The 12,851-nt window shown below is 51.7% G+C and overlaps 1 protein-coding gene across 1 annotated transcript in view; it reads right to left on the bottom strand.

Moving 5' to 3' along the window:
* The window catches only part of ATCAY (ATCAY kinesin light chain interacting caytaxin), a 39,227-nt gene extending 31,828 nt beyond the window's left edge, over nt 1–7,399 (bottom strand). Inside the window, exon 1 of the mRNA XM_010367269.2 lies at nt 7,323–7,399. Coding sequence (XP_010365571.2) covers nt 7,323–7,399 — 77 coding nt within the window. The remainder of the gene's footprint in view (nt 1–7,322) is intronic.
* Nucleotides 7,400–12,851: the final 5,452 nt, after the last annotated feature.

Raw genomic sequence — 12,851 nt, 5'->3', positions numbered from 1 at the left:
ACACAGTGAGACCCCGTCTCTACAGAAAATAAAAAATAGCTGGGTGTGGTGGCATATGCCTGTGGTCCCAGATATTCAGGAGGCTTCATTGGGAGGAACGCCTCAGCCTGGGACATGGAGGCTGTAATGAGCTATGATTACTTCACTGTACTCCAGCCTGGGTGACAGAACAAGACCCTGTCTTGAAGAAAAAGAAAAAATTAATTAAAAAGTTACAAGCAGCCAGGCATGGTGACTCACACCTGTAATCACAGCACTTTGGGAAGCTGAGGTGGGTGGATCACTTGAAGTCAGGAGTTCGAGACCAACCTGACCAATGTGGTGAAACCCCATCTCTGCTAAAAATACAAAAATTAGCTGGGCATGGTGGTGGGTGCCTGTAATCCCAGCTACTCGGGAGGCTGAGGTAGGAGAATCGCTTGAACCTGGGAAGTGGAGGTTGCAGCGAGCCGAGGTCATGTCATTGCACTGCAGCCTGGGCGTTGCAGCGAGACTCTGTCTCAAATAAATAAACAAATAAAACCCCCCAAAAAACCCACAACAAAAAACAGAAAGTTACAAGCAAGCAGACAAAACCGGCAGCCACTCAGTTGTGAGGGGAGGAGAGTAGAGGGACCTGTGGGGCAACTCACCCTGCACTGACCCTCCTCAGCTATGATGCCCTGGGCAAGCTCCTCCCCCAGTCCTCAGTTTCCCCACGCAGCCTTCCTCAGTCCCTCAACCTGCTTCCACTGAGCCCAGGGCCTTTGCACATGCTGTCCTCTCTGCTTGGAATGCGAGGCCCCCTACGCCCCACCTCCTTCCCTGGCTCATCCGTCCTCACCCTTCGCAGCCAGGAATCACAGCTCCCCTTCCCTCCCTGACCTGATCAGAAGCGCCATGAACCCAGCTGCCACCTTGCATTGGGTTGTGAGGCTACAAGGGACTGGTATACAGTCGGCGCATAGCATCAGAATGAGTGAATGGAGAAATCGAGGCAGTAAGCAATCTCTGGGCTGCCTTCAGCGCTAGCTCCGTAGCAGGCTGCAGAAGGGTGAGAGTGAAGGAAAATGCTAGAAAGAGGCCAGGCGTGGTGGCTCACGCTTGTAATCCCAGAACTTTGGGAGGCCGAGGCAAGCGAATCACTTGAGGTAAGGAGTTCAAGACCAGCCTGACCAACATGGTGAAACCCTGTCTCTAACGAAAATACAAAAATGAGTCAGGTGTGGTGGTGCGTACCTGTAGTCTCAGCTACTTGGGAGGCTGAGGCATGAGAATTGCTTGAAACCTGGAAGCGGAGGTTGCAGTGAGCTGAGACTGCACCACCGCTCTCCAGCCTGGGTGATAGAGTGAGACTCTGTCTCAAAAAAAAAAAAAAAAGTGCTTGAAGGACAGAGGCCATGCAGAGCTCTATCTGACATCCTTAGAGGAAGTACAAAGACCACTTCTGCAGTCCCCAGGGGAGGGGATGGCTGGGCTGGGAGAAATAGAATTGTGAGCTGTTTTGCAGCAGACAGAGGTTGTTATGTGTGGCCGCAGCTGGACCTGCACCGAGGAGCTGCACTCAGTCCCTCCGGAGACGAGGAAGACAGAGGCCTCGTGGAGGAAGTGCCCTGTTGGCAAAGGCGTAGCTTGTGGGGTCCAGGCTGGCACAGCGAGGCTGCTGTCCTGCAAACGCAGAGCTGCTGCAGCGGGCGGGGGGGCGGGGGGGCGAGCAGCCTTGCAGCTGTAAGAAATCCACCAGAAACACTCCCTCCTCCTGCTCCCGCTGGCCTTACCCCTTCCAGAACCGGCCTCCAGCTCACATTTGCAGCTGTGCTCAGCCTCGGTCTTTGTCTCAAGAAGGCTTGGGTGAGACGAGAGCTTTTAAACTTATCGGTGGAGGCCGGCTGGGGTGGCTCGCACATGTAATCCCAGCACTTTGGGAGACTGAGGCAGGCAGATCACTTGAGGTTGGGAGTTCGAGACCAGCCTGGCCAACATGTTGAAACCCCGTCTCTACCAAAAATACAAAAATTAGCCGGGTGTGGTGGTGTGTGCCTGTAATCCCAGCTACTCGGGAGGCTGAGGTGGGAGAATTGCTTGAACCCGGGAGGTGGAGGTTGCAGTGAGCCGAGATTGCACCACTGCACTCCAGCTTAGGTGACAGAGCAAGACTGTCTCAAAAAAAAAAAAAAAAAAAAAAAAATTATCAGTGGAGCTGGGCCCAATGGCTCATGCCTGTAATCCCAGCACTTTGAGAGGCTGAGGTGGGTGGATCACCTGAGGTTGAGAGTTCGAGACCAGCCTGGCCAACATGGTGAGCCCTCTCTCTATTAAAAATACAAAAGGCCGGGCGCGGTGGCTCAAGCCTGTAATCCCAGCACTTTGGGAGGCCGAGACGGGTGGATCGCGAGGTCAGGAGATCGAGACCATCCTGGCTAACACGGCGAAACCCCGTCTCTACTAAAAAATACAAAAAACTAGCCGGGCGAGTTGGCGGGTGCCTGTAGTCCCAGCTACTTGGGAGGCTGAGGCAGGAGAATGGCGTAAACCCGGGAGGCGGAGCTTGCAGTGAGCTGAGATCCGGCCACTGCACTCCAGCCTGGGCGACAGAGCGAGACTCCGTCTCAAAAAAAAAAAAAAAAAAAATACAAAAATGAGCTGGGCATGGTGGCGGGCGCCTGTAATCCAGCTACTTGGGAGGCTGAGGCAGAAGAATCACTTGAACCCGGGAGGCGGAGGTTGCAGTAAGCTGAGATCGCACCGCTGCACTCCAGCCTGGGTGACAGAGTGAGACTCTGTCTCAAAAAAAAAAAAAAAAGAAAAGAAAAAAACATCAGTAGGGGGAAAGGGAGCTAAGCTAATAATAATAATAACACTGGAGATGATTATTTATTTGTGCTGCCTTCGTCATTTGCACAGCCCATGTCGGCTGTTTCATCGAAATTTCACAACCATCTGGTGCGTGGGAGGTTATTGTCCTGTTTTACAGATCAGAAAACAGAGGCACTGAGACGCCCAAAGAGGTAGCCCAGATGGCAGAGCAAACCTGCTGGGGAATTGGGATTTGAACCATGGGCGTCTGATCCCAAAGCTTATGTGCCTTTGTTTATGCTGTGCTGCTTGAAATGACATTATTTTAAAATTATTATTATTTTTCTTAGAGATGCAGTCTTGCTCTGTTGTCCAGGCTGCAGTGCCGTGGTGTGATCATAGCTCATTGCTGCAATCTCCCAGGTCCAAACAATCCTCCTGCCTCAGCCTCCTGAGTAGCTGGAACTATAGGTGCACACCAGCATACCTGACTGTTTTTATTTATTTATTTGTTTGTTTGTTTATTTATTTATTTATTTATTTTGAGACGGAGTCTCACGGTCGCCCAGGCTGGAGTTCAGTGGTGCGATCTTGGCTCCCAAGATCCTGCAACCTCAACCTCCCAGGTCCAAACGATCCTCCTGCCTCAGCCTCCTGAGTAGCAGGTGCACGCCAGCATAGCTGACTAATTTTTTTTCATTTTCTATTTTTTTTATTTATTTATTTATTTATTTTGAGATGGAGTCTCACTTTCTCGCCCAGGCTGGAGTTCAGTGGTGCAATCTTGTCTCACTGCAACCTCCACCTCCCGGGTTCAAGCGATTCTCCTGCCTCAGCCTCCCGAGTAGCTGGGATTACAGGCATGCGCCACCAGGCCTGGTTAATTTCGTATTTTTAGTAGAGACAGGGTTTCTCCATGTTGGTCAGGATGGTCTCGAACTCCTGACCTCAGGTGATCTGCCGCCTTGGCCTCCCAAAGTGCTGGGATTATAGGTGTGAGCCACCAGGCCCGGCCAGTTTTTGCTTGTTTTTGTTAAGAGATGAGGTCTTACTATGTTGCCCAGGCTAATCTTGAACTCCTGGGCTCAAGGGATCCTCCCACCTTGGCTTCCCAAAGAGCTGGGATTACAGATGTCAGCCTCCGTTCCCAACCGTGATTGTTGGCTATTCTGAGAACAGGGACCTCTTGCTACAAAGAAACACACACAGGTGCATGGGCCTTAGAGGCTTGGCAATGACTGGATTCAGGAGCGGGCTGAAGTTCTTGAATATCAAGGTGCCATCTTCAACAGTCCTCCTTCTGCTTGGACGTGAATGGGAAGGAAGCTCTCGGCCTCCCACACCAGCCTGACTCATTTTGACGGAGACCGACTGCTCCAGGCATTCTTCTGTATCTCCTTCAAACCCCATTCTCTTTTAAGTTCGTTCTTTCGGCCTCGTCCCGCCCTCCGGAACCCTCTCAGATTGAGATTTCTCTGGAACTGGAGATTCTTTTTTTTTTTTTTTTTTTTTTTTTTTTTGAGACAGTCTCACTCACTTCACTGCCCAGGCTGGAGTACAGTGGCATGATCTTGGCTCACTGCAACCTCCGCCTCTCGAGTTCGAGCAGTTCTCCTGCCTCAGCCTCCTGAGTAGCTGGGATTACAGGTGCCCACCACCACACCCAGCTAATTTTTGTATTTTTAGTAGAGACGGGGTTTCGCCATGTTGTCCAGGCTGGCCACGAACTCCTGACCTCAAGTGATTTGCCCGCCTCGGCCTCCCAAACTGCTGGGACTGCAGACGTGAGCCACTGCGGGCGGCCTGGAAATTCTTTTCAAATTCTCTTTTCAGGCGAAACACACCTGATTTTTTTGACTGAACCTCACCCAGTAGTTTCTATAACTGACCCTCAGGCATTGCGTCTGGGGGATGGATGAACTCCTGGCTCTGAAAGGGAAGAGGGATCTCTAGCCAGCAAATCAGAGTCACACATCTCAACAGCAAATTCGCACAGCTTCCTTTCCACGTAGTTTTTTTTTTTTTTTTTTTTTTTTTTTTTAGACAGAGTCTCGCATTGTCACCTGGGCTGGAATGCAGTGGTGCATCTCGACTCACTACAACCTCCTCCTCCCGGGTTCAAGTGATTCTCCTGCCTCAGCCTCCTGAGTACCTGGGATTACAGGCACCAGCCATCATGCCCAGCTAATTTTTTATTTTATATATTTTTAGTAGAGACAGGGTTTCACTATATTGGCCAGGCTGGTCTCAAACTCCTGACCTTGTGATTCACCCACCTCGGACTTCCAAAGTGCTGGGATTACAGGCCTGAGTCACTGCAACTGGCCTTTCTTTTCTTTTCTTTTCTTTTCTTTCCTTCCCTTCCTTCCCTTCCTTCCCTTCCTTCCCTTCCTTCCCTTCCTTCCCCTCCTTCCCCTCCTTCCCCTCCTTCCCTTCCTTCCCTTCCTTCCCTTCCTTCCCTTCCTTTCTTCCCTCCCTTCCTTCCTTCCTTCCTTCCTTCCTTCCTTCCTTCCTTCCTTCCTTCCTTCCTTCCTTCCTTCCTTCCTTCCTTCCTTCCTTCCTTCCTTCCTTCCTTTCTTTCTTTCTCTTTCTTTCTTTCTTTCTTTTCTTTCTTTCTGCAGCTGGGCATGGTGGCTCACGCCTGTAATCCCAGCACTTTGGGAGGCTGAGGTGGGTGGATCACGAGGTCAGGAGATAGAGACCATCCTGGCTAACACAGTGAAACCCCCTCTCTACTAAAAATACAAAACAATTTGTCAGGCGTGCTGGCGGACGCCTGTAGTGCCAGTTACTTGGGAGGCTGAGGCATGAGAAGGGCGTGAACCCGGGAGGCAGGGCTTGCAGCAAGCAGAGATCGTGCCACTGCACTCCAGCCTGGGCGACAGAGCGAGACTCCATCTCAAAAAATAATAGTAATAAATAAATAATAAAATAAATAAATAGAGACAGGGTCTCGCTCTGTCACCCAAACTGGAGTGCAGTGGTGCAATCATGGCTCACTGCAACCTCTGCCTTCTGGGCTCAAGTGATCCTCCTGCCTCAGCCTGCCAAGTAGGTGAGACTGCAGGTGCACACCACCATGCCCAGCTGTTTTATTTTTTTAGTAGAAATGGGGTCTCACTATCTTGCCCAGGCTGGTTTCTAACTCTTGAGCTCAAGCATTTCCCCAGCCTCAGCCTCTGTAAGTGCTGGGATCATAGGCGTGAGCCACCACACCCAGCCCCTGTGATTTCTTATTCTGACTAGTGACCAGCACCTGTCACCCAATATTTGTTAAGCGCCGACTGTATGCCAGGCACTATCCTTAGGTTGGGATACATCATTGAGCTAAACAAAGACCTGTGCTCTTGTGGGGCTCCTTGTGGTGGGGAGACAGAGTGTAGACAAGATGTCCCTGCAAAATGTTCAGCATAGGGGCTGGGTTTGATGGCTCTTGCCTGGAATCCCAGCACTTTGGGAGTTTGAGACCAGCCTGGCCAACAATGGTGAAACCCAGTCTCTACTATTTATTTATACTAAAAATACAAAAATCAGCCAGACGTGGTGGCAGGCGCCTATAATCCCAGCTACTCGGGGGGGATAAGGCAGGAAAATCACTTGGACCCAGGAGGTGGAAGTTGCAGTGATCCGAGATTGCACCACTGCACTCCAGCCTGTGGGACAGAGCGAGACTCAAAAAAAAAAAAATTCAGCATGTTAGGGGAGTTAGGTGTCTCCTAAAGGCTGCTAATAAATCACCATGTTGCCTCAACCTGGAATTACAGGCGCGTGCCACCATGTCCAGCTAATTTTTTTCTTTTTCTTTAGAGATGGAGTCTCGCTCTGTCGCCCAGGCTGGAGTGCAGTGGCGAGATACCGGCTCACTGCAAGCTCTGCCTCCCAGGTTCACGCCATTCTCCCACCTCAGCCTCCTGAGTAGCTGGGACTACAGGCACCCGCCACCAGGCCCAGCTAATTTTTGTATTTTTGGTAGAGATGGGGTTTCAACGTGTTAGCCAGGATGGTCTCGATCTCCTGACCTTGTGATCCTCCCGCCTCAGCCTCCCAAAGTGCTGGGATTATAGGCATGAGCCACCACTCCTGGTATGCCCAGCTAATTTTTGTAGTTTTAGTAGAGACGTGATTTTGCCATGTTGGTCAGGCTGGTCTTGAACTCCTGACCTCAAGTGATCCACCCGCCTCGGCCTCCCAAAGTGTTGGGATTACAGGCGTGAGCCACTGTACCAGGCCAGAATGTTAAGAACTCTTAAAATGGTGTAGGGGTGGGGGCTCCTTTGGAGCCTTGAGGCAGGGAGGACAGAAATGGATCTTAAAAGAATGAGCAAATACCCATTATGTGCCTGGCCTGGACTACCCCACTGTGAGGCCACAGAGAAGACTCGCACATAGGGCCTCAGCCCTCCCAGAGTGTGCGGTAGATGAGGACACGCAGATGGAACCAGGCCAGCCCCGGGCCATTCCCACTTAGAGACGGCCTGGCTCCTGCGTCCCACCTGGGAGAGACACCTGCTCCCCCGACGGCTGACTCAGGGGTGTGGAAGTCCTACCTGGGAAGGTCTTCGTCCTGCCATTCCTCCTTCACGTCCACGTTTTCCATCCGGAGCGTGGCTTCGGTGGTCCCCATAGGAGCCGGAAAGAGGCACCGGCTTGAAGCAGGGGTGACCCTTGGAAAGAATGGGTTTTACTGGACAATAATCCTAATGACAGTGCCCTACCCCATGCAGCTCTTCCCCCTCCCCCCTCCCTCCCTTCTCCTTCTTCTTGAGACGGCGTCTTGCTCTGTTGCCCAGGCTGGAGTGCAATGGTGCAATCTCAGCTTATTGCAACCTCCACCTTCTAGGCTCAAGTGATTCTCCCGCTTCAGCCTCCCAAGTAGCTGGGATTACAGGCACCTGCTACCACGCCTGATTAATTCTTGTATTTTTGTAGAGACAGGGTTTTGCCGTGTTGGCCAGGCTGGTCTCGAACTCCTGACCTCAGGTGATCCACCCGCCTTCGCCTCCCAAAGTGCTGGGATCACAGGTGTGAGCCATCATGCCCGGCTAAATTTTGTATTTCTAATAGAGATGGGGGTTTCACTATGTTGGCCAGGCTGGTCTCAAACTCCTGAGCTCAAGTGGTCTGCCCGTCTCAGCCTCCCAAAGAGCTGGGATTACAGCAGTGAGCCACTGAGCCTGGCTCTTTTTGAGACGGAATCTCGCTCTGTCGCCCGGGCTGGAGTGCAGGGGCACAATCATAGCTCATGGCAGCCTTGAACTCTTCAGCTTAAGCAATCCTCCTGCCTCAGCCCCCCACCAGTGGCTGTGACCACAGGTGTGCACCACCATGCCTGGATAATTTTTAAAAATATTTTTTAAGAGATTGGGTCTTGCTATGTTGCCCAGGCTGGTCTCAAACTCTTGGGCTCAAGCAATCCTCCTGCCTTGGCCTCCCAAAGCGCTGAGATTACAGGGGTGAACCACTGCACCCAGGCAACACTTCTTATTGAACCATCACCCAGTCCCATGAGGTTCCCCTGTTTTACAGTAGCTGGGACTACAGGCGCCCACCACCATGCCCGACTAATTTTTTGTATTTTTAGTAGAGACGGGGTTTCACCGTGTTAGCCAGGATGATCTGTGTAGAGGCACAGAAAGCTTAGGATGCACAGTGGGGTTCAGAGTTTGAACGTGGGCGAGAGGCTGAGCCTTCAGATACAAGCCCTGCTCCCTTGGAAACTCTGAAATCCACCTTCTCCAAGGTAAGCCATGACCCAGATAGACTTATCCTCCCTCTTGTACCTTGGACCTCAACTAGAAAGCAAGAAATCCAAATCGTCATTCATACTAAAGTGTAAATGGCTGATATACTTCAGCTTCCCTGCTGGGAATGCCAAGTTCAAAGAGAACCCAGTAGGCTGTAACCCATCACTATCTGGCATCTCTACCAGGCCACCTGTCCTGCCCCTCTGTCCTCCCTCAAGCAAGTCCTAGCGACCTTCTGATCCCAGGGCTCACAAAGACAGTGTGGAAAGAGACTGGGGTTAGAAAGGAGACCCTCATCTTTACTAACCACAAAATGCCACTTTATTTATATATTTATTTAGAGACGGGGTCTTGCTCTGTCACCCAGGCTGGAGTGCAGTGGTGTGATCCCAGCTCACTACAGCCTCCAACTCCTGGGATCAAGCGATCCTCCTGCCTTAGCCTCCCAAGTAGCTGAGAGCATGGGCATGTGCCACCATGTCTGGCTAATTTTTCTGATCTTACTATGTCACCCAGGCTGGTCTTGAACTTATGGGCTCAGGTGATCCTCCTACCTCAGCCTCCCAAAGTGCTAGGATTATAAGCGTGAGCCACTGCGCCACCCCACCCCCCACACCAGTTTTGTTTTTCTTGTTCTAAGGAGCTCACTGGGCAGGGGGAAGCAGTCTGGGTGGGGGCCAGGATCAGAGCTGCCAGGTGAGACTGAGTTCCAGTCTGCTCTGGGGCATGACAGACTCTCAGACCATCTCACTCTCTGGGTCTCAGTTTCCCCTTCTGTAAACAAGAGTTGAATTAGAGATGACCTCTACGATACCTTTTGGATATAACATACCGGCATTTTATGACTCAACCAACCCCATCTGTTTTGTGCTTTGAAACCAGTGCTTTGCACCTGTGGACAATTCTGCCACCCCTGCTGCAAGGGGACACTTGGCATCGTCTAGAGGCACTTTTCTCACAACTGAGGGAAAGGAGTGCCCCCTGGGGCAGACCAGGGGTGCTGCTCAGTACCCTACAGTGCCCAGGATGGCCGCCCATGACCAAGAATGACTGAGCCCCAAATATCCATAGATCCAAGGTGGAGAAATCTCGTCTTAAAGGCAATAGTCATTTCTGTGTGCATTCCCGTGTTTGCAAAAGGATTTCAGGCCCGTGTCCGGCAGTCATTACACAGCATGGTACACTCCTTCCATTACCTCCATGTGTCCTCTCAACAGTTCCTGAGTAGCAAGATAAAAATTTTTTTTTTTTTTTGAGACGGAGTCTCACTCTGTCACCCAGGTTGGAGTGCAGTGGTGCGATCTCAGCTCACTGCAACGTCCGCCTCCTGAGTAGCTGGGACTACAGGTGCGTGCCACCATGCCCAGCTAATTTTTGTATTTTTAGTACAGGCGAGATTTCACTATTTTGGCCAGGCAGGTCTCGAACTCCTGACCTAGTGATCCGCCTGCCTCCCAAACTGCTGGGATTACAGGCGTGAGCCATCGCGCCTGGCCACTAGATCCACTTTTTAAATAATCTGGGGGCTGGGTGCAGTGGTGCATGCCTGGAATCCCAGCACTTTGGGCAGATCGCTTGAGATCAGGTGTTCAAGGCCAGCCTGGGCAACATAGCAAGACCCCATCTCTCCAAAAATTTACAAAAACTAACTAAGCATGATGGTGGTTGCCTGAGGTCCTAGCTATTCAGGGGGCTGAGGTGAGAGGATTGCTTGAGCCCAGAAGGTCAAGACCAGCCTGGGCAACATAGCAAGACCCCATCTCTACAAAAAACAAAAACAAAAAGAAAAATTAATCAAACATGGTGGATGCCTGAAGTCACAGCTATTCAGGAGGCTGAGGTGGGAGGATTGCTTGAACCCAGGAGGTCGAGGCTGCAGTGAGGTATGATCATGCCACTGCATTCCAGCCTGAGCCACAGAGTGAGGTTCTATTTCAAAAAATAAAATAAAATAAAATAAAAGGCATCTGGCGGGTGCAGTGGCTCACACCTGTAATCTCTAGCACTTTGGGAGGCTGAGATATGAGGATCGCTTGAGCCCAGAAGGTCAAGACCAGCCTGGGCAACATAGCAAGACCCCATCTCTAAAAAAATAAATAAATACAAAAATTAACCAAACATGGTGCTGGGTGCCTGGTGCCTGAGGTCCTAGCTGTTCAGGAGACTGAGGTGGGAGGATCGCTTGAGCCCAGGAGGTCGAGGCTGCAGTGAGCTATGATTGCGCCACTGCATTCCAGCCTAAGCAACAGAGTGAGGTTCTATTTCAAACAATAAAATAAATAAAATAAAATAAAATAAAATAAAATAAGGCATCTGGCTGGTGCAGTGGCTCACACCTGTAATCCCCAGCACTTTGGGAGGCTAAGATAGGAGGATCGCTTGAGCCCAGAAGGTCAAGACCAGCCTGGGCAACATAGCAAGACTCCATCTCTAAAAAAAAAAAAAAAAAAAAAAAAAAAAACCAAAAATACAAAAATTAACCAAACATGGTGCTGGGTGCCTGGTGCCTGAGGTCCTAGCTATTCAGGAGTCTGAGGTGAGAGGACTGCTTGAGCCCGGGAGGTCAAGGCTGCAGTGATCTATGATGGTGCTGCTGCATTCCAGCCTGAGCAACAGAGACCCTAGTTCAAAAAATAAAAATAAAAAATAAAGCATCTGGCTGGGGGAAGTGGCTTACACGTGTAATCCCAGCACTTCAGGAGGATCGCTTGAGCACAGGAGGTCAAGACCAGCCGGGGCAAGATAGCAAGACCCTGTCTCAAAAAAGCAAATACATAAAGCATCTAAGGTCCCCAACTCGCATGGCGTCCTGGCTGCCTCTCTGCGGAGTAGGTTACCTGCAGCCCCCCAGCCTTAGATATGGGCTTTACATGGGGGACGGTGGATTACAGGAAGGACCCAGAGGCAGCTTCAGTCAGATAAGGAAGTGGGGGGAGGGGATGGCTAAAACTAGACCCTCCCCCGTACAGGGTGAGCGTTTCTCACTCGATTCTCTGTCCTCAATGTCGTCATTCATTCTTGGAGGAGGGACAGTAACACGCAGCATGGAAAAAAAAAAAAAAAATCCCTCCTGGATGCTATGGGGTGAGGGGTGGGGGTGGCAGCTACCAGCCAGGCCCTTCCCGCGACGGTAAGTTCTCCTAGGCAGTAGAAACGCGTTTGCTCTCCGGAGGAAGGGGACTTCGCCTTCCTTATAGTGAGCTGGGTGTGACCTCAGCCCCCAGGAACACTTCCCCCAGCCCCGCCCCCGACGCCCACCCCCTGCCAGCTGCAGCCACAGGCGTTGACTCCACAGTCTTCTAAGGATGGGGTGTGGTGGGTCCTCAGTGGGCCCCGGACCCTCCTGCACTCAGATCCTGGCTTCGCATTTGGGGACGGCCAAAAGAAGACAGTGACATCAAGGAACCAGAGTGAAGCGCTCATTTGAGCCCTGAGGTCTGATTATTAGCAAATCACATACGAGTTCCGATAAGGAGGAGACATCTGTGTCTTAAACCATAAACCACCCCCTTCCTCCCCACCCCACAGGCAAGCCTTTATCGACATACTTAATTTTTTTTTTTTTTTTTTCAAAATCGACAGCTGGTGGCCTTCCCAGCGTTATAAATAGCAAATACACAGGGTTAGGATGGGTCTATTTCAGCGTCCCAGAGAGAAGCTGAGGTTTTCATCCGCCCAAGCTCTCAGCGTGTCCTGAAAATGGTGCACTTATCTGCCTTCCAGGGGAATGGTGCGCGCGGAAGGTAAACTGTGTTGCTGGGCGCAGCTCGGGAAACGGTTTGCCCTGCTACCGGGAACACGGATGTGAGGGCCTTCACGGAGTCACAAGACCGTGGCTCTCTGCTCCCACCCGCCCCATCTGCTGGAAAGGGATTTAGAGGCGGCAAAAGGCTGCCGGATAAACCTTCCAGGGAGACGGTTTATCCTGGGAGAAGGGGAGATGCGCGCACTCACCTCTGCAGCTGAGACAGCCTCTCCTCCTTACTGGCAAACAAAGGCGAGCCCTGCCCGGGTGCAGCTGGGCATCGCTCACGCTCCCCAGGCCTTCAGAGCCTGGGAGGAAGAGGATGCTCGCAGGGACGGATTCTGCATCCGAGGAAGGTCACCCAGGGCGACGTGGCCAGCGCCCTCCAGCTCTTTTGTGCAGGGGTGGGTGGGGTGCAGGGTTAGGGGTGGGCTCCCCCTCGCGGGGCTGCGGCTGCGCCCGCTCTCATCGCCACCCGCCTGCGCGCCCTGCCTCGGAGGTAGCTGCTTCTTCCCAGCTCACGGCTGGCAGAGGCTCGGCTTCCAGAAGACAGTTAATTTATGCTGCTTTTGTGTGCAGGGAGGAGG

This window comes from Rhinopithecus roxellana, chromosome 8, assembly GCF_007565055.1.
Source record: "Rhinopithecus roxellana isolate Shanxi Qingling chromosome 8, ASM756505v1, whole genome shotgun sequence".
Taxonomy (NCBI): Eukaryota; Metazoa; Chordata; class Mammalia; order Primates; family Cercopithecidae; genus Rhinopithecus; species Rhinopithecus roxellana.
Note: the sequence above shows the minus strand (reverse complement) of the source record. Positions and strands in the feature narration are given on the sequence as shown.